The following is a 23,756-nucleotide window of genomic DNA, read 5'->3' as shown; positions in this document are numbered from 1 at the left end:
ACCATCACACCTTTTTCTAAATGAAAACATGGTGGTGATCAGTACAGGGTTCATTTCTGTAGTCACACAGACTGATGTAAAACTGTAGACCCACACGCCAGTCTCCTACATAGAGTACCATGATGGGGTGTCCTCCCTATGCAAGGCCTGAAGGGATTAAGGTGGCCAGGTGGGCCAATTTAACTGCCTAGGCTGCACTTGGAGGAGCCAGGGAGCAGGGACTAATTGGAGACCAGGCTGAGCAGGAAGGAACAGGAGGGCCTGCATAAAGCCCAGCAGCTGAGAGAGAGAGAGAGAGAGAGAGAGAGAGAGAGAGAGAGAGAGCACGCGCACGCGCGCGAGGATGCAGTCACTCTGAGGGTGAAAGCAGGCAAGGCAGGAAGTAGCCCAGGGATACCACAGTAAGTTTTAGGACTGTGCAGACCTTAACTGCTTGTTGTAGGTTCCCTGGGCTGGAACTCAGTATAGAAGGTGGGCCTGGGTTCCCCGACCGGCTACTGGGGAAGTGGCACCATTAAGGGGCAGTGAATGGGAAGACTGCCGGGGACAGTAGGTCCTGAGAGACTCTGATACCCCAGTAGGGGAAGGCTACATTGACCTGGTTGGAGGGCCAAGCCATGAAGCAGGAGCAGTTTCCATCCCAAGACACAGAAACACAGAGAGAGGATGCAGTGCAACAGCAGGAAGGGGAGTCGCTCTGGCAGAGCTAATCTCGAGATGTGGACAGACGGAGGCAGTGAGGAAAGCACCCCATGACAGTAACTCAGACACAAATGTTCACTATCTCACAGACAGCACTTAACCAGCTATCCTGGTTTGCAGGGTTTCTTTAACTATATTCTAGCTTCAGCCAAAAGGAAATATCGGAAGCATTTAATGTTTGAATTGATGCATATATGACCAAAAGTAAAATGATACATACCATATCCACACAGATCTGGGCTAGATAAACAAAGAACCCAACAGACTGCTAAAATCTAGATGTCATTACAAAAGAAAACAGCTCTTTGCTTTTGCATTCACAAGAGGTAGTTCATGTGGATAATGAACACAATTAGCATTTTAACTATCACAAATAAGGTGGGTTTAAAAGACATTGCAAAAGCAGATTTTTTTAAAAAATAAAGCAATCATCTGTGGACAGCTTAAATATTCCTGACTATCTGTGCTCCATATTTTTTTACATAGGAATCACAGGTTTACAGTTCTGACTCTGATTTTGTCTTTTTTCCTTAGTATTACAATTTCTGAATCTGAGACCATCTCATCAAGTAAAGCACCAGAATTCTGAATTTAGATAGTGTATCACTAGGATTTTTTTTTGTACATATTATCCATCCCTATTAAAAAAGGACATTTTTTCTTGAGAATCAGTAAGCTAACAGACTTTGGGTTTGGATGGATAATCCTTGTGGAAGAGAGATCCAAAGTGATACATTAAAAAATTTCAAAGATGACACTCTGAATTTAAAATGAAGTGATAATACTACTTTCTTTGCATCCCCCCACTTGGTACTTCACTGGCTGTTGATCAATAATCACCAGCCACGTAAAGATGTCATTGTACATCTCTGGCTATCAGGACAAACATCGTCTTATCACAGAGATGGTTTTCATAAAGGAAAGTTCCTGAAACCAGTTTTTGTTGCAGTTACACTGTTTCACGGTTGAAACTCTACATTCAAAATTCCCTTCTATTTTTTTCTTCCTAATTAAAGCTAGAAGTGTAATGAAAATGTGACCCAATCCAACTGGACTGATTAGCTTAACACTACACATCCACTAACCCAATACGGTTCTCTATGGGCTGGATCATAACAGCGTCTGTAACTGGGCACTGGACACCAGCCTCCCACAATGAGACAATAACAAGTGCCCTCTACTGCACGTCTAGGGTTCTTCCTATTGGATAGTTTTGTTTGTTTTTCCTTTACCTCTCTGCTTGGATTTTGTATCTGAGAACAAAATAGGCAATAAGACGCAGAGAGAAGAAGAAAATTCCAAGCACAATGAAGTCCAGGTAAAGTTTGGCATTTTCTACATCCAGTTCTCTCAGGATGGCCGCTGATTTTTGAAAGTGGCAAGTATCATCTTTGTCGCAGTGAAGATCTTCTCGATCCAACCCATAGATGGAGAGAATAACGCCCTCAAACCCGTACCTAGAAAGGAAAGGATGGATTACAAGGTAAAATTCTAACCAAGGCAAGAATTTCTCATTTTTTCAGATGTACTCAAGAGGGAAAACACTCATAATTAGAGCTCAGATGGTAAACACTGAAGAGTTCAATACTGTCCTCAGAGGCAGGAAGTTATAGGCCAGATTCTCGCAATGGTTGCATTCAAGCACATCACACTATAGTGGGTTTTGCATGGGTGCAACAGGATAGAATTTTGCCTTTAATAGAACATTAAAAAAACAATACAGTCAACTTTCCTTAAAGGAGAACGTTATTTAAAAAAAAAATAATCAGAATAATCTCTGTTTATATTTTAAAAACATGCTAGTGACTTTATTAAAATTGACATGGTTAATATATATATATTTTTAAAGAGAAAATATACTTAGTGCCTCAAGACAGTTGTATTGTGTGATGAGGAAGAAACTGGAATGTCTCATCCTAATTGTCCTCTGCACGCTTCTTGTGGCACATCCTCACCAGGAAACTTCCCCCAGTTTAACCTGGATATGGTCTCACTTAGGACCTGATCCTGCAAGCAGATGAGCTAGCATGGATCCCTCTGTGGGACTCTGATTTCAGTGGGACTTCACATGGGTTGGACAGGGGCCTTAGGAACAAAACCATTTCTCCAACATCCTGACATTGGATGCTAGCTACCATCGCAGTCTACACTGGCTTCTAGCTTCTGATAAGTCTCTGGATACGAGGAATGAACTTGGTCTGCTGTATTTGCAAACCAGGACAGAGTTGGGTTGTCTTTATAGTTCTACAACCTGGAAATAAACTATTTTTCGAAACCTCCTCAAACTGACTTTGCCATTATCTAGGACATATACAAAAGTTGTTTGAGTGGACATTTTCTGAGTCCCCTTAGCTCCCTCTGCAATGTCACCTTCCTGACCCTCTTCCTCTGGAGAAAACCCATTGGACACCTACAGTAGTATCATTATTGGTTAAACTGGACAAACAGGCTTTATCCAAGACGTCTGTCTGAACCGTCAGTGAGATATGCCATGAGATACGCAGTAAAATGCTAAATAGCCTCCGAAGTGAAGTGCTGGCAACCCCATTAAAGTCTTGCTATGGACACTTTGTCCTCACCTTTATATGTCAAAGCAACTGGTCCAAATTCTCTGTAGACTTACATGCTGTGCACCCCTTGAATTTAGTGGGATTGAACAAGGCATAAATCAGCACAGATATTGGCCCATTACAAATAATCCATGCTAAGATTTTTCTTATTTCATGTTGTTATACATACTTCATACAGTAAAATAATTTGGGATTGTTCTTTTGCATATATTTCCTACTGGAAACATGGAAATACATCACATTAAATCCTAAAAGAATGTGTTGTAAATGTGGTAACCTTAGCATTAAAAGACAAAAAATGTCCAGGTTAAGCTATCACTGGCTTCCCACACGGTACCTGACATATGAGATGTAGGACATCCATTGGAGGTATGCGGGAATGGTATCAAAGCTGACAAAGAATCCTGAGAAAAGGAGGACTGGGATGGCTGTAACCGGACCCACGAATGTTGCCACCTGGAAAAAGGAGGATACAAATGATGCCTTCTCAGATAGCCAAAGAAACATCCAGGGGTTCGGGGTACTCCCTACTTTTAATTTCTTCACTGCTGTTGGGGAAGGTGGTCTTTAATTCAGCAAACACTCCCCAAGGCACAAATCCTCTGTCCTGCATCACACTCAGCTAAGCAGTTGAAGTTCACCCAGCCATGCTACAGAATGGCATTGCAGTGTCACGCCCTGCAGCTAGCCCTTCTTCACGGCGGCAGTCATGTCAACAGCTGCTTCACTCCCTCTCTGTAGATGGTTTGGGTTATAGATCTGTTTAGTGGTGACTCTGCCTTGCCTCCTGCACATTTCTGTCTGTACTTGGATGCCACTAGTGAGAACAGCTGCAGGTCCCCAGCACCCTACCCCCCCTTTGCACTACAGAATCACATCAGTTCTGCAACTTATAGGACATGACGCGCTTGTGGGTGAGTGGGGTATAACATCCTTTTGAAAGAAATGGGTGATCTGGCAACTCATTCAGTGCTGAGGTGCTTAAAGAGCTCATTCTTTCAAATGCTGTAACAACATCACTGCTTTCTCGCTATTATTTATCAATTCTCAAGCAGCTGTAAAGACACCAAGAACCGGCTAGAGAACCCCTTCTTTGCTGTTTCTTTGCAGGTGGTTCAGAGTGAGATGAGAAGCACAAAGGAGGTCAGGGAACTTACAGCAGCAGCCGTGGCAAGAAGGCATAAGCAGCCATTGGCAGGGGAAGCAAGGTTCTGGTGAGATCGTAACACACAAATGCCAGTACCTGAAGCGATGTGGAGGCTGCACCTATCAGAAGACCCAATGACTGAGCCACCAGCGATGTCATTGTCCCCAGGGCTGCGAACAGGACAAATCGGAGAGCATCTGATGGCTGTGAAGTCATCCAATACACGATGCTGCAATAGGCCACAGGAAACATAATCTGCAGAAAGATACATCTGCAGTTACTACATTATAGAGTCAAGTCAAAAGCGATCCAGAATGTTTCAGTGTTGCTGAAAGCAATATCAACACCTAGAAAGCATTATATCCTACTTAACCCATCTCTCTGATCCCTCAGTGCTGTACTCAAAGTGATGATGCTCAGAGGGGAGTTAGCACATCCACCACATCCTATCAAATCTATCATATCCTGCATGCTACCTTAGACTAAAAACACAGCTTCCACTTGCTACCAGCCCTTTGCAGCCACTAGGCACAAAAGCAAATGAAAAGCCCCTGTCTTTGTTTAGTTTATTTATTCAGGAAAGCTCAGGTTAGACACAGGATCTTGGTTTCAATAAGGTCTTGCCATTTATTCCCAGTGGGTGTTTGGTTTAAGTCAGGAAGCTCATACACTAACACACAGGCAGTTTTCCACCACTCTGGTATTTAAATGAGATTAAAACATTGATGAAATGCTGATATCTACTTCATTTGCAAGTGGATACAAGAAAAATGCTCTGTGGTTTATTCAAAAGTATATACCTGAAAAGGGACATCAGCCATGGTTTTAGCTAGATAGTAGGCCTTCAGACTGTACCAGTAGTTCAGATGCTCTCTGAGAAATACACCCATCTCAAGAGGAACTAGATAGAATACAAATGAATAAGCTGGTTACTTACACTGTTAGAGTGTGACGTGCTTGTGCATAACAATATCCTACCTATTTGTAATTCTGAGATGCTGCAATACTACAGTGTGTCTGGAACTCCAAAACAATTGTCAGACCAGCAACACACTGAATCATGTCTCTTGAGGCACAAGAGGTCAGCCCGGACAGCAGCTCATTGTGCACATATCTGCCAGGCTGCTCAGATGACACGGCTCTCCCTTAAAGAGGCTTTGTAAACAAAAACTATGTGGTTAGAAGTTGAAAGCCTTCTTCCCTGTCATGGAGGGAATCTAAGATGACAGCCTACAACGTAAAACCTTGCAGGCTCTGCAGGTCCCTCACATGATTATGGTGACAGCCCTATAGTTAAAGAGTCACAAGTTAAAAAGCTTGGAGGTGGCATCCTAGTCCCTATCCATATACATTGTATACATACAACACAGGGTCACATCACTGGCATCTTCGGACCATGGCAAATTCCAGACCAGAGCTGGAAATTTTTCTCTATCTTGAGTCAAATGAGTGCAAGATGTGCTCACTTTTATTAAAAATTAAGCCAAAATTCATACATGGTTTCACATGAAATGGGTATACTCCAGCACTGCTTACTTCATTCCAGCTAAAATAACTTGTTTACGGAAAATATAGCAACAACATGGTCAGTACTCACACGTAAGGACAGTTGGCATGAGAGCAGCAAACATAAGGAACAACATGGAAAAAAAGAGGAAGCCAGAGTTGCTTAAGACTTTCTTAGCTTCATTTCCAATCCCTAAATACAGCAAGCCTATAAGAAGTCCAATTCCAATGTGTGATGTGATCCGCAAATGTGTCAGGACCTAGGAGCAAGGAAAAGTAGTATCTCTGATCAGCATGTTTGGATCTAACAGCTACCACACTGTATGTAAAATCAATTAACAGCCTGCAAAAATCTTACATCTATCCTAAAATGAACTATTCAGAAATGGTCATTTTGCACTAGCTAACTGGGCTCCAGACAGACAAAGCTCCATTAATGGAATTTCTAGATGTACCCCTGCCAATCAGATACAAGGACCAATGGAAAACAGAATTTTGCTCTCCAGGCAAAGGCTGTAACAGAGGATGTCCCAGAATAGTGTCTGACAATCTCAGTGTAGCCACTGGCATACTACCTAAAGAGAACAGACTTATTCTCTGCCTAAAAAGTAGCTGAAACATAATAGAAAGGGCTTTGAAAGAAACAAACAAGATATTTTGAGTTTATATTGACAAAATCAAATTAATTTGACATTGATTAGCTCTTGGTATTCTCTCAGTAATTCAGTATCACTACAATAGATATGGCACAAGGTACAGAGGCCAGAAGAAAATCTAGAATAGTCACATCTTTATGATTAGGCAAAAAGAAATTTCCTTAAGAAATAGCTATTAACTGCCCAATTTGAGCATCCCACTGGGAAGAGACGAGGAAACTATTATACGATGAGAGTGTGGTCTTTTGAAGACATCTGTGGGGTAGCCTCTATAGATAACTAGCAAAGAAAATTATGAGTTAAGTGGATAATGCCTAGACAGGTAATCTGGAAGATCTGAAGCTGGATATATCTTTTTGGATGAATAATAATTCCTTGACATTAAGATTAATTATAGTGTCTTAACTAAACATTTTAATTTACTTTAACTATTGGGAGCTTTGACCAATGGGACAATGGTCCCATGCTGGCACATGTGGAAATGCAGGCTGCAGCATTTCCAAGGGTGGTGAAGCTCCTAACCCAGCGTAGCTGTTCAGAGCCACAAAAGGAACTCTATCTGAGTGACCTGAGAATTCCTCCGAAGATTCCTGCTGCTGTGCAGCCTCCATACACCCAAACACATACACAATGCACACTGTGACTTCACCTCACTAACTGGCCAGTTATATTTGAAAAGGACAAATTTATCCCAACCCTCCCCTTATGACACTGTAATTAATAAAAGAGCCTGATTCTCCACTGCCTTGCAGTTTGCAGAATCATTTACACCGGTGCAACTTTGCATTCCCTTTGCACTGGTGTAATGACTGCACAAAGTGTAGAGTAGCAGAGAATCAGGCCCTAGATGGGATTTTTTTCAGATATTTCTCCTATCTGAATACCAATGAAAAATTTATGATTCCCCCTCTCGTACTATAATTACTGAGACTCAAAACATAACCTCCATGTTTTAAAGTTCTGTGCCAATCTGCACGCACATAAGGTGGATGCTGAAATTAAACCCAGGACACCACCTCACAAACACACAAAAAATGCCCTTGGCTACAAAAGTATGTTAAAAGCAGCCTTACCGAATCCCTCATGATGGTGAGAAAAGTTCTTTTAAAGAGGATGCAGAACTGGGTGAGGCAGCTGGCTGAGAAGCTGTGACAGCCTTCTGTGGATGAAGAGTCCTGAGGCGACAGACAACACAACAAACTAAGCTCCTTGAAGAATCTTATTTCTGTTTACTAATAAGCCCCAGCTCCATGCAGCAGAACATGCTCAGCTCTCCACTACTTACTTAATATTTCGATTATTTCTCTCAACCTCCCTCCCCTTCAAGTGCTTTGCATGGATTTACCTCTTCAGAGGGTCGATGCCATAAGAAGGGGTTCAGTTCATTCTCGCCACCAGCATCTCTCTTGTAGTCTGTGTCGCACATCCCTTCCCGTGCTGCTCTGACCAGCCGACTATTCTGGTCCCCGTATTCACCAGATGCAACCTCCATCACTACATAGAACATTTAGAGGAGATTTACTCATTCTACACCATGCATTAGTCACAGGCTTGGCTATTGGGGCCTAATCCTGCAACACTGAAGTCAATGAGAGCTTTTGCCTCTGATTTCAATGGAAGCAGAAGCAGGCCTTAAATGCACAATATTTGTATGTAAAAAGCCTACATTTTTCTGCTGCTAATACTTGTTAAATTCATTATATTTCCTTTAAAATGTTGTATGTATGGCTGCCTTAGTACTCATTATATGGATTGCAGACCTGGTTTTTCTGGTCCCTACTGCTAAGTGTGAAACACTTAGCTATGACTATAGAATGATATAGTATTGGTTTTCACAAGGGCTGTGGTGTTTCATTAGAAAACCATAGAAGTTTATAGGTGTGACACACATTCTGCCTTTCATTTCCTACTACTCCATAGTTTGCATTTTAATCAGAAAAGTCACTAATTAGTCCCACCACTAGATGGCATTAAAATGATTTACAAAAAACAGGGGACTCATTCCACACTGACAGTAAAAATATAGAAACAAAAACCAATAAAAGCCTCACTATTTCTATTTCATTCAGAAGAGCTAATCAAAAGGAAAATAAGCAAACTGGAAAAGTTATTCAATTTTCCTTACCAAAATCTGCTGGATTGTGGTAGGTTGGACAGTTTAAACCCAAATCTCTCAAATAAGGGACAAGGTTTAACACTTTCCCACGGTAAATACATTGTCCTTGACTTAAAACATAGAGCTGAAAAATAAAAGATAGAGAAAGTGAGAAAACATAAGAACCTATGAATGTGTCTGTGACGTTGCACTCTATATGATTTTATAAAAATATGCTAATGAGTTTAAATATAATGTAACTGGAATATGCTTCATGCAAAAGGTATCTTGTAAGGTATCATTACAAAACTTATAATCTACTGAGTGTGATCATCCTATTTGTATAAATGTACCACTCTTGTATCTGAAACTAGAAATATGAAATATAACTCTGAGGGCCTATTGTAATTATGCAAAGTGTGGGCCATTGATAGTGGTTTGGAATCTTGATGACTCCCATCAACCAGGACAATTGTCTGCAGATGGCTCTGTTTTACCTGTACGTCTTCCTGTATACGTGTGTGCTGGCAAGTGGGTAATGAAATCTTACAGTGACATGGGATCATGTCACCTGAACTGGAATCCATCTTTAACCTGGGGCTTTTCCATTGAGAAGGAGGGGGTGGGAACCCAGAGAGGGACAAAGGATTCCTGCCTTATGCGTGGAACAGAACAAAGGGGAGGAGCCATCATGAGGAATCCCCTAGCTACCACCTGAGCTGGAACAAGGGCTGTACCAGGGGAAAGGACTGTGCCCGGACTAGGAAGGTGTCCAGTCTGTGAAAGAGACTTATTAAAATCTCACCCTGAGAGATGTTTCATCAGTACTCAGTTGTATTACTGTATTAGGCTTAGATTTGCGTGTTTTACTTTATTTCACTTGGTAATTCACTTTGTTCTGTCTGTTACCACTTGGAACCACTTAGATCCTACTTTCCTGTATTTATTAAAAATCACTTTTTACTTATTAATTAACCCAGAGTATGTATTAATACATGGGGGAGCAAACAGCTGTGCATATCTCTCTCTCAGTGTTATAGAGGACGAACAATTTATGAGTTTACCCTGTATAAGCTTTATACAGGGTAAAACTGATTTATTTGGGGTTTAGACCCCATTGGGAGTTGGGCATCTGAGTGTTAAAGACAGGAACACTTCTGTTAGCTGCTTTCAGGTAAGTCTGCAGCTTTGGGGCACGTGGTTCAGACCTGGCTCTGTGTTGGAGCAGACTGGCATGTCTGGCCCAACAAGACAGGGTGTTGGAGTCCTAAGCTGCCAGGGCAGGAAAGCAGGGGCAGAAATAGTCTTGGCACATCAGTTGGCAGTTCCCAAGGGGGCTTCTGTGATCCAGCCCATCACAGTGTCTACCTGCTTTCTCATAGCAGCTGGACTAGTAAGTTAGTAGCTGTTTGATTTGGAAGAAAATAGCAACAGATTGAAAAGATATGTCAACACTGAACGTGGAACTACAATTAATGGAAAATCTGCAGAATATCAGAGATGTTCAAGATGTGAACGCTGCAAAACAACCCCTTCAGGGCTTGTAGTGTACTAATTTAGAAACATTGTAATTCATCCCTTAGACACAGGTTGGAAAGCAGGCTGGAAATCAGGGCCGCCCAGAGGATTTAGGGGGCCTGGGGTCTTCGGCAGCGGGGGCCCCTCACCACCAAATTGCCGCCGAAGACCCAGCACTTTGGCGGCGGGTCCCGAGGCAGAAGGACCCCCTGCCGCCGAAGACCCGGAGTGGAAGAAGTTCTGGGGGCTCGGGCCCCATGAGAGTTTTCCAGGGCCCCCAGAGCGAGTGAAGGATCCTGCTCCAGGGGCCCCAAAAACTCTCATGAGGGCCCCTGCGGGACCTGGGGCAAATTGCCCCACTTGCACCCCCCTCTGGGTGGCCCTGCTGGAAATGGCATGATTGTGCCATCTTATTTCCATAAATTATTCATGTTTTTGGTATGAAGATGGGGCTGGCGAAGTCAGGGAGCAATGGGGGAAACAGGAGGAGAAGAAGGAAGAGCAGTAAGAAATGCTTGATGAATCTTGCTTTTAGCCTCTCTATTGACTTCATTTAAACTCACTGAAAGATTGGCAATCTTCAAGAGCTTGGTCACCTACTGCAGAGTGGGTTTTCTCTAAGCTCTCACAACTCTCACTTAAATGGCACAAGAAGATTAAAGTAAATTTAAATCTAATCTAAACAGTAACAGACCTTATCCTGCCATCAGTGTGAACAAAGATTTCTGACAGCCTTCATTTTTCTGTTTTATTCTTTCACATGAATACAAAAAAGCAATCTGTTCTCAGGTATTCAGGGTCAAACCAGTAATTCCATCAAAAATGAATGGAATTTTCTGAATTTACACCAGAGTAGCCAGGATGAGAATTTGGCCCAGCAATATTATAGACCTTAAGAGTAACGCACTCATACTAATACTTATTTACTATAACACACACAAAACATTGGCAGGAAAGGACCCGAAATTCAGAAGTGTGATAATCACGACTTCTAAAATTTACCAGCCAGATTCTTTAAAATCAAATAATATAATATAATATAATATAATATAATATAATATAATATAATATAATATAAAAACAGGAATATGAAGGGAAAAAATGAAAATCATATTTTGTTCAAACCTACAACTCTAGTGATACTGATTTGGGACATGAGCCATGATTTTGCATTACCTCCAGCCTGCACCAATTATAGATACAACATATTTAAACAAATATGTAAAGAGAAGAATTTCTAAAAGGTACCTGATCAAATAACTCAAACAGTTTGGCACTTGGTTGATGAATAGTGCAGATGATGGACCTGCCACCCTGGGCTAATGCCTTCATGAGAGACACAACCTGAAAGCAAGATGCACTGTCCAAGCCACTGAAAAAAAAAGGCACAAAGGTGTTTATTAGATATGAGGTTCCATATGCAACTGTCCAAAATAATACAGGTGCTATGATGTTTCCGTCTCTCATTATTATCTTTTTACAAAATGCATCTTTATTATCTAACACTACACCACACAGTACCTCTGGGCTCGTATTTCTCTCTTCCCTGGCCTTTCCCTTTATCAGGCATGCATCATACTTAATTAAAATGGGAGTTCTTCATCGGGTTACCTTATGCAATTTTCAAATTCTAGGATTGTGGGTTCTGATTAATGCATGGGTTCTAACAAAGTAAGGGCCAAATTCTACTCTCAGATACACACCTGTGGCCCAACTAACTTCAGGGCTGTCATGAGTGTCTTCCTGAGACAGAATTTGATCCTAAATGTATTAAATTAAAAATGCAATTATCAAAAATGTTTAAGCTAATTGGCCATCTTCACTTCAAGGGAAACTACACATTATAATCTGAAGAATTTTTTCTCTCTCTCTTCTGGGGGATACCTCTAGGATTTCTCTCAATTGCCCTCTTCCATATTGTTTCCCTAACAACAACCTTTAAATAGCCCCGTGTCATGTCAGGTTACAACAGTAACCCAGTGCACTAAACTGGTGACCCTACTGAAACTATTTCTTGGGGCTTGCATTGCTCTATGGTTTTACACAGGTGTAACTCAGTTGCTTTCTATAATATTATCCCAGAGTAACCTGGAGTAACACAGTGGCAAATCAGGCCCTTTAAAATCAGTATTAAAAAATTACAGGTTTTACAGATGCTGATGCAAATATTTTAAATAAAACATACCAGAAGCATTTCCTAGCAATGAAAGGTGAGTGTAGCAAACATGAAGCTACATAACTTGATGCAGCATATAATCTAGTATCTACATTTCAAAGGAAAGTCTTGATTTTCTTCTGTTTCAGCTATTCTAAGATGCTAACAAGGGCTAGTATGTTCTGTGATAGTTCTCTAGCACATGCCGGGGGGTGGGGGGGAAGGGAGGAATCAGAAAAGTATGTAGGCATCTAAGTCCCATTTAAATCAATGGGAATTAGGTGCTTAAATACCTCTATGAATCCCACCCACAGTAGCAGTAGTCTACTTTCTAACATTTGGCCTTGATTTACCTGGTAGGTTCATCAAAAAACATAACTGGCGGGTTGTTCACCAGCTCCAAAGCAATTGCAAGACGCTTTCTTTGGCCCCCAGAAAGACTTCCAGTTCTTGTATTGGCACATGTCAGCAAACCCAGCGCTGTCAAGATCTCCTTTACCTGGGGACAGGATCAAAGCAACAACATGGGTCATTTAGACTGTTACCACACAAAAAACCCACTACATCTCTTACCATTATCACTGTTTTTTCTATAAAGGATGAAAACAAACCAGTTGAACCTATGTTACCATTTATCACTTCTCAGTATAATGGCAGAACAGTTGGATTTTCATGTCCACTAGATTAGTAGGGCTCCAGAAAACATCATTTCTCATTATGACCCAAACTTTGGTCACCTTTCTCACATGACTAGTCTCATTAAATTCTGTGGGATTTCTTCCTTGTATAAAGTGAACAGGAATTGGTCCTCTAATGGTAATATTTTTTTGATTTGCAATCAGGACTTGAGTTTGTCCTCAGAGCCAGATGTCATAAGAGCTTTATGATTTATGAACAGATAACATACAGCAAAACGAACATGACTTTTTGTAGATTTTGTAGATTTTTATTTACAAGGGAATCGTACAATTAAATAGTAGAACTCAGTAGTTTCTAGAGTGTATTAACTTATTTTCATCTAATAGCTCTGTTCCTCAAGGCCTACATTTTTAAAAGTGGCCACTGATTTTGGGTGCCTCCATTTTTCTTGGGGACCAGTTTGGAACACCTAAAGCTTGATCTTCACTGGCAGTATGAGGAGGGTCTCAAATGGGTCCGCAGGACTTTACAGAGATCACGGACTGATGTAGGACACAATCTGTCCCAGTGTCTTGGGGAGCAAGAGAAGAAAAGTACTGGCTACCATAATTTTTTTCTTTCAGCAACTGTGGCCCGATCCTGTAGCCTTGACTCGTGTGAGTATCTCATTGATTTCAATGGGACCACTATATAAACAAGGCCTATACTTCTCAAATTATACTTTATAATCCCCAAAAGGAGGACAGTTACTAGGCACTGACATTGACACCACACTGGAGTGTAGGAAGGGAAGTTTGCTGCTTTGCTCATGCTAAAATTGGGTTGGTGGAGATAATGTACTTTGAAGAAATATAACATGGTGACAAGTCATAAGGGCCTGATTCTGAAAGGTGCTGAGCCCCTGCAACTGCCACTGTGTTGATTCCCATTGACTTCAGTGAGAGCTGCAGGTGCTCATCTTTCTGGAATAGGTTCCATGAAAACAATGAAACACTTACAAAATTAATACAAAATTCTATAGAAAAATATTGTTGAAGATAAATCCTTAGATCATGGGTTCTCAACAAGTCATCAAAGGGTGGGTGGTCTCAACTTGATTCTGTTTTCACATAGTGTTACAGTGTGGAAAAGGTTGAGAACCACTGTTCTAGATCCCAGAATCAAAGAGAGGGGATAGGAGGAAAGGTTACATCTATCATTTCCCACTTCTCCCAGTCACTATTTTAAATAAGCAACAATATTCAGGCTAAATCAAATTCTTAAAAAGAAACTGATGATACAAGAATGGGGAAGTATTTCTGTCCTCATCTTAAAGCTGGGATAACTGAGTCACAGACTTGCTCAAAGTAATACAGCAAGTCAGTAACAGAGCCAGGAATAGAACCCAGTTCTCTTGACATGTAATCACTGCTTTAACTACAGGAATACATTGTTGTTATGTAAGTCCCATTAGCCCCAGCATTGCCAACAATCACACTAAAGGCTTCCTATATTAAGACACATAGAGACGCGTCTTTTGCTTGTTAGTGTCATTTTATGCTGGACAAAAACATAGCTTTAAGCATGCAAAAATAACCCCACCTAACAAAAAAATATTATTTTAACAAAAAACCCCTGACCTAATATTTTGCTTCTCATGAATCTCTCAACAACCTAAACTGTCTCTGCTTTCACCAGTGCTGTGATTTCTTTATTTTTAGCTTCAATTGTCATCCTCCTCTCCCCAATCACTTTCTGTCTTAAAACATCTGCACAGCAATGAATAGGTCTTTTATCACGTGCATGGGAATGCTTCTGTAACCCCACCCACACAGTGATGAGCACCTGAGCTGCAAGTCTGCCTAGGAACACTGGCATGCAGGCTCACATTTTCAAAGGCCCTGGCTTGCCAGACAAAAAGGGTGCATTTTCCAATTCTGTTACTTCAACTGAGTTAGCTTAACAAGAAGTCCTATTAAGATGCAGGCTAACACGTCGGAAGCCATATCGGCTGGCTGTATTTTAAGCTTAGTCTCCCCACTAGACCATGCAGTGGCAAGCTAACACAGTTGGAGATGTGTTAGCCTGCACCTTCATGGAGCTTTTTAATTGTGTTAACTCAACTGAACTAACATGATTGAAAAAACACACCCTTTCTGCCTGGCAAGATGTACCCAAAGACTCATGCCCTTGTGTGTGCAGTACCTGACTTATGCTTGCAAATTTCTGCAGCACTTGTAAGAGCTATTGACTATGTTTGTGCATTCCTAGGTGCGCACACACAGCAACGGAACTGTACTCATAGCCAGGCACTGGGGATTAGTATGGGCGTGTGCAAGAGTGTGTGTGCCCTGAGGCATGCAGGCCCAAACATTTGAGCCACAAAGTGCAACTAAAAAGGCACCACAAAAACTGCAATATATTTGAATAAATCTTTCATATTTATCTAATAAAACTTCCTGTCATTTGCAGGGTTTTACTATCCCTCCTACACAATAACAGCTGTCAACTTTGTTATGTTATAATTTACTCCATTCTTGCACATTAATTGCAATTCAATTTTAGATACAAACTCAAGCTATATAAATTTCACTCTGACATCTTCACTATGCAGCATTTATACCCAAAGGAATAACTCAGTTTGAAGAGCAATATACATACCATCTCCTTTCTGCCTTCATCCTTCTCTTGAAGTTTCAGATGAGCAGACACCTATTATATAAACACACAATATGTTGCAAGTTAAATTGGAATTGGTCAATGACATGACATCTTTGGAATATCCACTGTAAGTTTAAGGGCAGGTCTGCACTTAAAATGCTGCATCGGCGCAGATACACCAACGCAGCCGTGCTGCTGCAGCACTGACAGAAGAGTTACTCCTATTGGTGTAGTTAATCCACCTCCGTGAGAGGCAGCAGCTACATTGACAGGAGAAGCTCTCCCGCTGACATAGCGCTGTCTGCACCAGGGGTTGGGTTGTGGACAATTTGTTCTAAAATGAAGCAGAAATTAGAAAACAGAAGCTTAAGAAGAGCAGTATTAGCTATGAAGTTCTAATCATGAGTAGAGTGTAGGCATTTGCATACTTTCTTAAGGGACCACTCAAGGCACCGACAAAAATAAGTGCTTAACAGAGATGCTTTATCATATCAGAAAGGAGAGTCCAGTGGACAAGGAAGCGGAGTGGGATGCAGGAAGTTCAATTCCTAGCTCTGCCACACCCTTCCTGTGTGATGCTAGATAAGTCACAGTCTCTCTGCTTTAGCTCCCCATCTGCAAAGTGATGGTAGCAATACTTCCCTACCTCACAGAAGTGTTATAAAGATACATTCATTAGTGTTTGGTAAGTGCTCAGATACTACAGTGATGTAGAAAATAAGTAGAGAGAGAAATAATCCTGTATAAAAGACGCCATCTGCTGTCCTAAGAGGTAACTACAAAATTCTGCTTTACCTTTATAAGAAGCAATTAAATGCTAAGTAATTAATTTTTTGTCAGCACTTTGAGTGGTTAATTTAGACACAGTATATCATCTGGGCCCAACTTACCAAAAGAGGCTCTCTTTTTGCAGCTGCAATTTAGTCAGCCACTTTGAAAAACATTACCCTATTGGTCTTTGACTTCAACTAAATGAACCAGGAAAGCTTTCTGACAGAGACGATCCCTTCCAGAAATCAGTATTAGAAAAATTACAACTCTGGAAAGTTAACAGATAAGGCATAGGCCAGACTTGGTGATCATAACGGTCGCTTGTGGTCACAGAGAATTGATGAAAGCCCCTTTCTCCTTACCAAATGATAATAGCCATGAACTACTGACTTTATATATTGAAGATTCGGCAGGTACAACAAAACTATTGGGCTGATTCTCTCATCAAACTGAACAGCAGAAGGTTCCAGACTTAACACTCCAGCTGGCTCTCAGTATATGGGCACTATGTCAAGAGTGAAGAGGAAGAGATTTTTATCTACTTTAAGGCCTGGGCTTCTTCACAGGGAGTCCAGGTAAAGACAGAAAGAAAGAGGCTGTATCTGAGGGCTCCTGGACCCAAGACAGGGACAGAAGAGTAGTGACAGCCAGGAGTCCTGGCATACAGTAGCATCATGCCAGCATGGAATCACCTGGTTAGGGCATGGAAAGCTGACAGGGAGATTTAACAGGTCACCTGCCAGTGTTCCCAGGAAAGAGATTCACACAGGGCTCTCACAGACTCACTCCGTCTGGCAACACTGGCCATGACGAGCATTTCAGACTCCAGTAGTTGGCAGCTACTGGAATACAGAACAAGTGACAGGATACTGGTAGGCACTGGGAGGACTCGTGGGTGAGAAGGTGTAGTTGCCATTCTCTGGTACCAGCCTATTGTTGCTGTTATTATCCAGACACTAGCCTTTCATGGTATTTTATTTCCCTGAGGGGGAAATGAATGCAGGCTCACAAATTTTCTTCTGAATCCTGTGATCTGAAAACAGCAGCAAAGCCAGGAAGACTCAAGTGAAGTCCAGTCTAGCACCTAGAACCACAGCCAGGAATAAAAATGTGTTCTCATGCATGGAGCGTGCCTCTCTCTAGTCCCACCCGCCCAAACCAATCAGAACCAGAAAGAAAGTTCACCATCATAGCTTCTTGGACAGTGAGATGAGGGAGCAGCATGTCATCTTGCATGATGTAACAGGACACTTTGCGAAAAGAGCGCAGGTCACGAGGCTGCCCGTTAATGAAGATCGCTCCTTTCATCCCAGTCTCTCTGAAATGAAACAAACACGTGAGTTAGCATGAGAGTTACCTTTATAATCTTTACTACACATCTCAGAGAGTGGGCCCATTGGGCAATTTTAGCCACTTTTTAGGTGATTTCTTAGGGCCAAAACAGACAGTAGAGGGAATGCACATGTCAAGTGTGTGTGTTTACTGTTTCAGAAGAAATGTCACACCTTGGCAAAAAATTTAATTCAAACTTGTGCAAAAAGTGTGCTGCCCATCTGGATGCTTGCAGAAATGCAGAGTCATCTCTTAAAAGGCTGTTTGTGAGGTGTCTCTGCTCCTCCTTTTTGTGATCTGGTGGCAGCAGCTGCAGAAAGCAACAGCTTATGGGGGGAGGGGAGGGAAAACCACCCAGTTGTTTCACATATTGCAGTTTAATCAAGAATTATTGTTACATCCTGAAAATTTTGATGGAAACATATTCTTAAGTGCCGATAAAACCTAATTTAAAATACTCCACAGATAAAATCTTGGGCCAAATTCATCAGATGGCTAGTGAGCAGCCACTTCTTATTTCTGGAATTTTAATAACTATTTATTTAAATACAAAACTAATATATAACTCAGAAACGTCTGCTGTATAGAACATAGGAACATGACAATTGGGATAGTATAATTCAGTATTTGTGAAGCACCTATTTTCTACAAATATTGGGCGAGAGTCTGTAGAGAAGGGGAGTAGCCTCCATTCAAACTAGAGAGCAAAGGACCACTGCACTCCCCCACGTGGGTGGAGCTGAATCCACCCCGCCCTCAGAAGTCCAGAGGTGGGACAGGAAGTATAAAAGGAGAGCCCTGGAGCTCAGTTGTGGCTGGACCACCGGAAGAAGCAGACATCTTTTTTAGGGAGCTGAGAGCTCTACAGGATCCCAGACTTGCCCCCAAGCAGAGCTGCCCCTGCGGTCAGAGGAGACAGATGAGTAACTCGAGTAGCTGCCAGGACTGCCACCAGACGAATGCCCTGAGAAGCTGTGGGGACATCTGGCCGCCAAGGACCCTGAGAAAACAGAGGGCCTTTGGACTATGGAGCCCTACACCCAGACTGTGGTAGGAAGTAGTCCCGGGAAAGCAGACTTTAGTCCAGTTACACTGCTGGAGAATAATTCACTGTGTTTCGGTGAGATCCCCACTAACCCAGTGGCAGAAAGGGGGCCCTGTGAGGGGGCCCTGCGCTGGCATCCAGTGGAGTACGGTGGGCACAGGTCCTCCTACCCCCTGCTGCCAACCCCACCCCTGGGGTGGCAGCCTACTTCCCCTTGGCTGGAAGGCCCTGTGCCAGGCTTTGACTAGCCCCAGCCAGAAAGCTGTGAGGGCCCCAGACTGTGTTTGCTGTCTGCTCCAGCTTGAAGGCTGTAGCTAAAGATGGTTTGTGCTCTGCCCCGCCCAGACGGTCAGAATGTCCCCCAGACTATTGGTTACTGTGTGCCTGGAGTGAGGCAGAGTGGCCTCCCTTCCCACTCGAGAATGAGGGACTACTATAGAGTCCTTTTGCTTTTTCAATGGAGGTCAGACTAAATTATCAGTGTGGTCCTTTATACTGACCTGTACCCTGCCAGGATATTCATGAGTGTTGATTTCCCAGCCCCAGAAGGACCCATAATTGCAACAAGTTCTCCACTGCTGAACTTCCCTGAAATTCCTTTCAAAAGGGTCTTGTAACCTGAAGGAAGAAAGAAAATATTACTAAACGGTGATACTTCACAGTTATATACTGTACGTAAAATATACTTCACCTATGCAGAGGTGACAAGGATGGCTGTTAGTGAGTGAAATGCAGGAGGCTGGGAGGAAGGTGGCAGTTATATCAGCACACCACAGCCACTGCCACAACCTACAGACTGCACTGGAGGTTGCAGCCTTTTTCTACTACATGAGTAGTGGTGATGAGGCTACACTGATCCATTTAAAAATGGCTTTATTCTTGATTCACTCCAAGACCATAAGAACAGTCCTACTGGGTCAGACCGAAGGTCCATCTAGCCCAGCATCCTGTCTTCCGACAGTGGCCAATGCCAGGTGCCCCAGAGGGAATGAATGGAATGGGTAATCATCAAGTGATCCATCCCCTGTGGCCCATTCCCAGCTTCTGGCAAACAGAAGATAGGGAAACCCTGCGCATCCTGGCTAATAGCCATTGATGGACCTATCCTCCATGAATGTATCTAGTTCTTTTTTGAACCCTGTTATAGTCTTGACCTTCGCAACATCCTCTGGCAAAGAGTTCCACAGACTGACTGTCCGAACAAATACTTCCTTTTGTTTGTTTTAAACCTGCTGCATATAATTTCATTTGGTGCCCCATAGTTCTTGTGTTATGAGAACTAAATAACACTTCCTTCTTTACTTTCTCCACACCAGTCATGATTTTATAGACCTCTATCATATCCCACCTTAGCCATCTCTTTTCCACGCTGAAAACTCCCACTCTTATTAATCTCCTCATATGGCAGATGTTCCATATCCCTAATCATTTTTGTTGCCCTTTTCTGAACCTTTTCCAATTCCGGTACATCTTTTTTGAGATGGGGTGACTACATCTGCATTCAGGATTCAAGATGTGGGCGAACCATGGATTTATATAGAGGCAATATGATATTTTATGTCTTATTATCTATCGACTAGTTTAGACACCATCATTTTATATGTATAGGTTCGATTATGTTTTCTAATGTGCGTTACTTTGCATTTATCAACATGGAATTTCCATTTGCCATTTTGTTGCCCAGTCATTCAGTTTTGAGAGATCCTTTTGTAGCTCTTCGCAGTCTGCATGGGACTTAACTATCTTGAGTAGTTTTGTATCATCTGCAAATTTTGCCAACTCACCCTTTGCCCAGATCATTTATGAATATGTTGAATAGGACAGGTCCCAGTACAGACCCATGGGGGACACCGCTATTTACCTCTCCCTGTTCTGAAAACAGACCATATATTCCTACCCTTTGTTTCCTATCTTTTAATCTATTACTGATCCATGAGAGGACCTTTCCTCTTACCCCATGACAGCTTACTTTGTTTAAGAGCCTTTGGTGAGGGACCTTATCAAAGGCTCTCTGAAAATATAAGTATAGTATATCCACTGGATTCCCCCTTGTCCATAATTTTTTTCTAAAGTGACTTAGGAATCCAACTGCCATTTTCCAAAGGCTTTGTTCCTGTATGTTAGTTGGGTGCTAGCCTCTCCATTACAATCCTTACTACTCAGGAGTTAATACCTCAGCTTTGAAGCAAAAATCCAGACAGTTCCTTCAAGTTTTATGTCAAGTCTCTGCCCAACAAAAAAAATAAAAAGTAATATTCTTCATATTTGGATATCTTAAAAGCAAAACATATAAATATTTGTCTTTTCCCCTCAAAGACGACAACAAAAGTAACGTGGCAAAAAGAGACATACTGTGCAGAAGATCCTACTTGATTCTTTCCTCCTAAAGATAGCGTTTTGATTCAGGGCTAAGGGCTTGTCTGTACAGGGAAATTGACCAGAATAGCTATTGCAGAATGTGCCCACATGGGAATCTATTCTGAAATAGCTATAGCACATTAAATTCACATTCTACCTATCCAGCATAACTTCCTCATGTAGACATCTCCTAAATTAGAACAGCCCCCAAATTTGGATCTGCAGATTAAACTCATAGCCGCACCTATATTTGATCAGATGAATGAAGACCTTAGATCCAAATGGTATGATCTGGGTCTGTTTCTAGCCGCTTAATGACAACCTTTGAAAGTATACCCAATCTAACAATATGGCTGTTGTGCACTGAAATTCAGGACCTTCAGTATTTGATTCATTAATGATGCTGATGAAGAGAAAGACATTTTACTTGCTCACACCTGAATTCAGTGTTCTGTATGCATAAAACTGCCTAGATAGCACTCAAACAGATGACATCTAGTTAACCATCATTTATAAAGCTGAAGCCACATTAACACAGAGACTGTTGACTGCAGAACATCACTCACTAATTGGATTTTCATTCTAATCTGTATCTGTGATCCATTAATGTACCTTCTCTGATTACTTGGATTTAGAGTTTTTTCCTTCAACTGCACCCAGGAGACACACTAGTGAGTGTGACATGCATTTGTACTTCTCAGGAATGCCTCTCCTTTGTTTCTAAAGAGTTAAAAAATGACCCTTTGCTTAAACTTTGTAACCTGAAAATATTGGTCAGGTGACAGGAAACAGCCATGCTTTGTGTTGAATGTTTCTATAATGAAATGAAAACAAAAATGGAGGGGGAAAGAAAAGAACCAAGCATATGACATGTTGGGATTTGGCAATCCACTGAACCTAGGTTAGTTAATATGCAGAAAGAATTTACACACAATGTGTTCCCACTGCTGGAATTATTAGCAAAGATTCTAACTAGAAAATGCCAGAAAATGAACTTGATCACAAGCACCAAGAAAATAGGCGGTAAATTCTCTCCACATTATTTCTGTCACCTCGTTACCACTTCATGACCCATCCTTCCTTATCTTGTTTTCCTTTCAGCTCCAGATTCCCTCTTCCCTTTCTCACCTCCCCTTCTCCTTTATATCTCCTCCTCTGTGTTCTCTCTCCACCCTGTGCCTGTAACACTGAGGGGGACCCTTGCCATTGAGGGATCTTTCTGATTCACACTCTAGTCTCTGCTCGGAGTGTTCCACAGGCAAGGGGCACATCCCTGGCCAGAATAAGCTCAAATACTTCTGGAGGGAGCAACATGCCTGCTCCCAATACCACAGGCCATTGTCTAAAAGTAATTAACAAAATACACCCATATACTGGCTCTGAAACCATCCCTCCTTTTTTTTTTCCCCACAAGCCAGAGGATATTTGTTTTGAAATCCTGGCCTGATCTGACTAATGGAGGTCATCTGGGAGTTGGCAATATGCTATGTGCTTAAGCATGACCCTAATGGTGCAATATTACAATCTCCAAATGGAGCAAACCTCAAGAAGAACAGTAATAACATTAGTTTAAAGAGCCTGCCGTGCGAGGGTTAGGAGAGGGGACTCCAGAAAGGCAAGGCTGAGATACCAGTGGCTGGCTGTCTTTTCCTTGATGTCAGTATCACCACAGATTGTATCCCAGAATTCAAGGGAAAGAAAAAATCACATCTTTTTGAAGGGTATGTTTTTTAAAGTATGTTAAGATTTATTTATTTATTTAAAAATTGTAATAGGGATATGGCCCTCTACACTGGCCCGTTATGTCCTATAAGGATGAGTTTTAAGTACTCGTGGCTTTACCTCAGGTCTTTAGTAGACTGATGAAGGACCAGTATGTCAGGCCTTATCACTCAATTAAAATTACTACACATTACATGTAAATGTGATACCTTTATACTGGGTGAAAACCTGGCCCCACTGAAGTCACAGAGAATTTTATCATTAACTTCAATGAATCCAGGATTTTACTCATTATGTAGCACTTTACTCCCACAACGAGCCCAAGTACTAGCTTAGTTTAGAATACTATTAACTGAAAGAAAGGCTACTAATGAAGCTCATTTGATAACACAGAAAATACCATTGTAACTTTTTGGTACACCAATTTCTACTGTTTGACATTGTTCTGATATAGATTTTTACTCTATAGGATAGTTTATTCTCACTAAAGATTTCATAATATGTAACACATCATAAGCACCAAGAATAGCGCAGTAAGTATACGCTTCATAACTCTTTTATACTATAGCATAAAGAACTGGGCCAGTTATAAATACTTACGGAGATATAATCCAAAAAAAATACTGTCATAGCCTAAAAAATTTTCATAGCCTCATAATATTCATCCAAAATATACATTTATTGACTAAAAATTAAGGCTTTCTTTACTAGTACACCTCTACCTCGATATAACGCTGTCCTCGGGAGCCAAAAAATCTTACCGTGTTATAGGTGAAACTGTGTTATATTGAATGTGCTTTGATCCACTGGAGTGCGCAAGCCCCCCCCGGAGTGCTGCTTTACCGCGTTATATCCGAATTCGTGTTATATCAGGTCACATTATATCGAGGTAGCGGTGTA

The 23,756-nt window shown here is 41.6% G+C and overlaps 1 protein-coding gene across 1 annotated transcript in view; it reads right to left on the bottom strand.

Moving 5' to 3' along the window:
* Positions 1 to 345: 345 nt before the first annotated feature.
* Positions 346 to 23,756, bottom strand: part of ABCG1 (ATP binding cassette subfamily G member 1) — a 69,299-nt gene continuing 45,888 nt past the window's right edge. The window contains exons 3-15 of the mRNA XM_045002549.1: positions 19,277 to 19,394; positions 17,585 to 17,717; positions 15,629 to 15,679; positions 12,703 to 12,848; positions 11,443 to 11,566; positions 8,707 to 8,821; positions 7,927 to 8,075; positions 7,655 to 7,756; positions 6,017 to 6,185; positions 5,220 to 5,320; positions 4,516 to 4,674; positions 3,610 to 3,728; positions 346 to 2,159 (exon numbers count right to left, since the gene is read on the bottom strand). Of these exons, the coding sequence (XP_044858484.1) occupies positions 1,931 to 2,159; positions 3,610 to 3,728; positions 4,516 to 4,674; positions 5,220 to 5,320; positions 6,017 to 6,185; positions 7,655 to 7,756; positions 7,927 to 8,075; positions 8,707 to 8,821; positions 11,443 to 11,566; positions 12,703 to 12,848; positions 15,629 to 15,679; positions 17,585 to 17,717; positions 19,277 to 19,394 (1,715 nt within the window). The 3' untranslated portion in view covers positions 346 to 1,930. The remainder of the gene's footprint in view (positions 2,160 to 3,609; positions 3,729 to 4,515; positions 4,675 to 5,219; positions 5,321 to 6,016; positions 6,186 to 7,654; positions 7,757 to 7,926; positions 8,076 to 8,706; positions 8,822 to 11,442; positions 11,567 to 12,702; positions 12,849 to 15,628; positions 15,680 to 17,584; positions 17,718 to 19,276; positions 19,395 to 23,756) is intronic.

Source organism: Mauremys mutica, chromosome 1, assembly GCF_020497125.1.
Source record: "Mauremys mutica isolate MM-2020 ecotype Southern chromosome 1, ASM2049712v1, whole genome shotgun sequence".
NCBI classification, from domain to species: domain Eukaryota; kingdom Metazoa; phylum Chordata; order Testudines; family Geoemydidae; genus Mauremys; species Mauremys mutica.
This window is presented reverse-complemented; position numbering and strand designations above follow the sequence as displayed.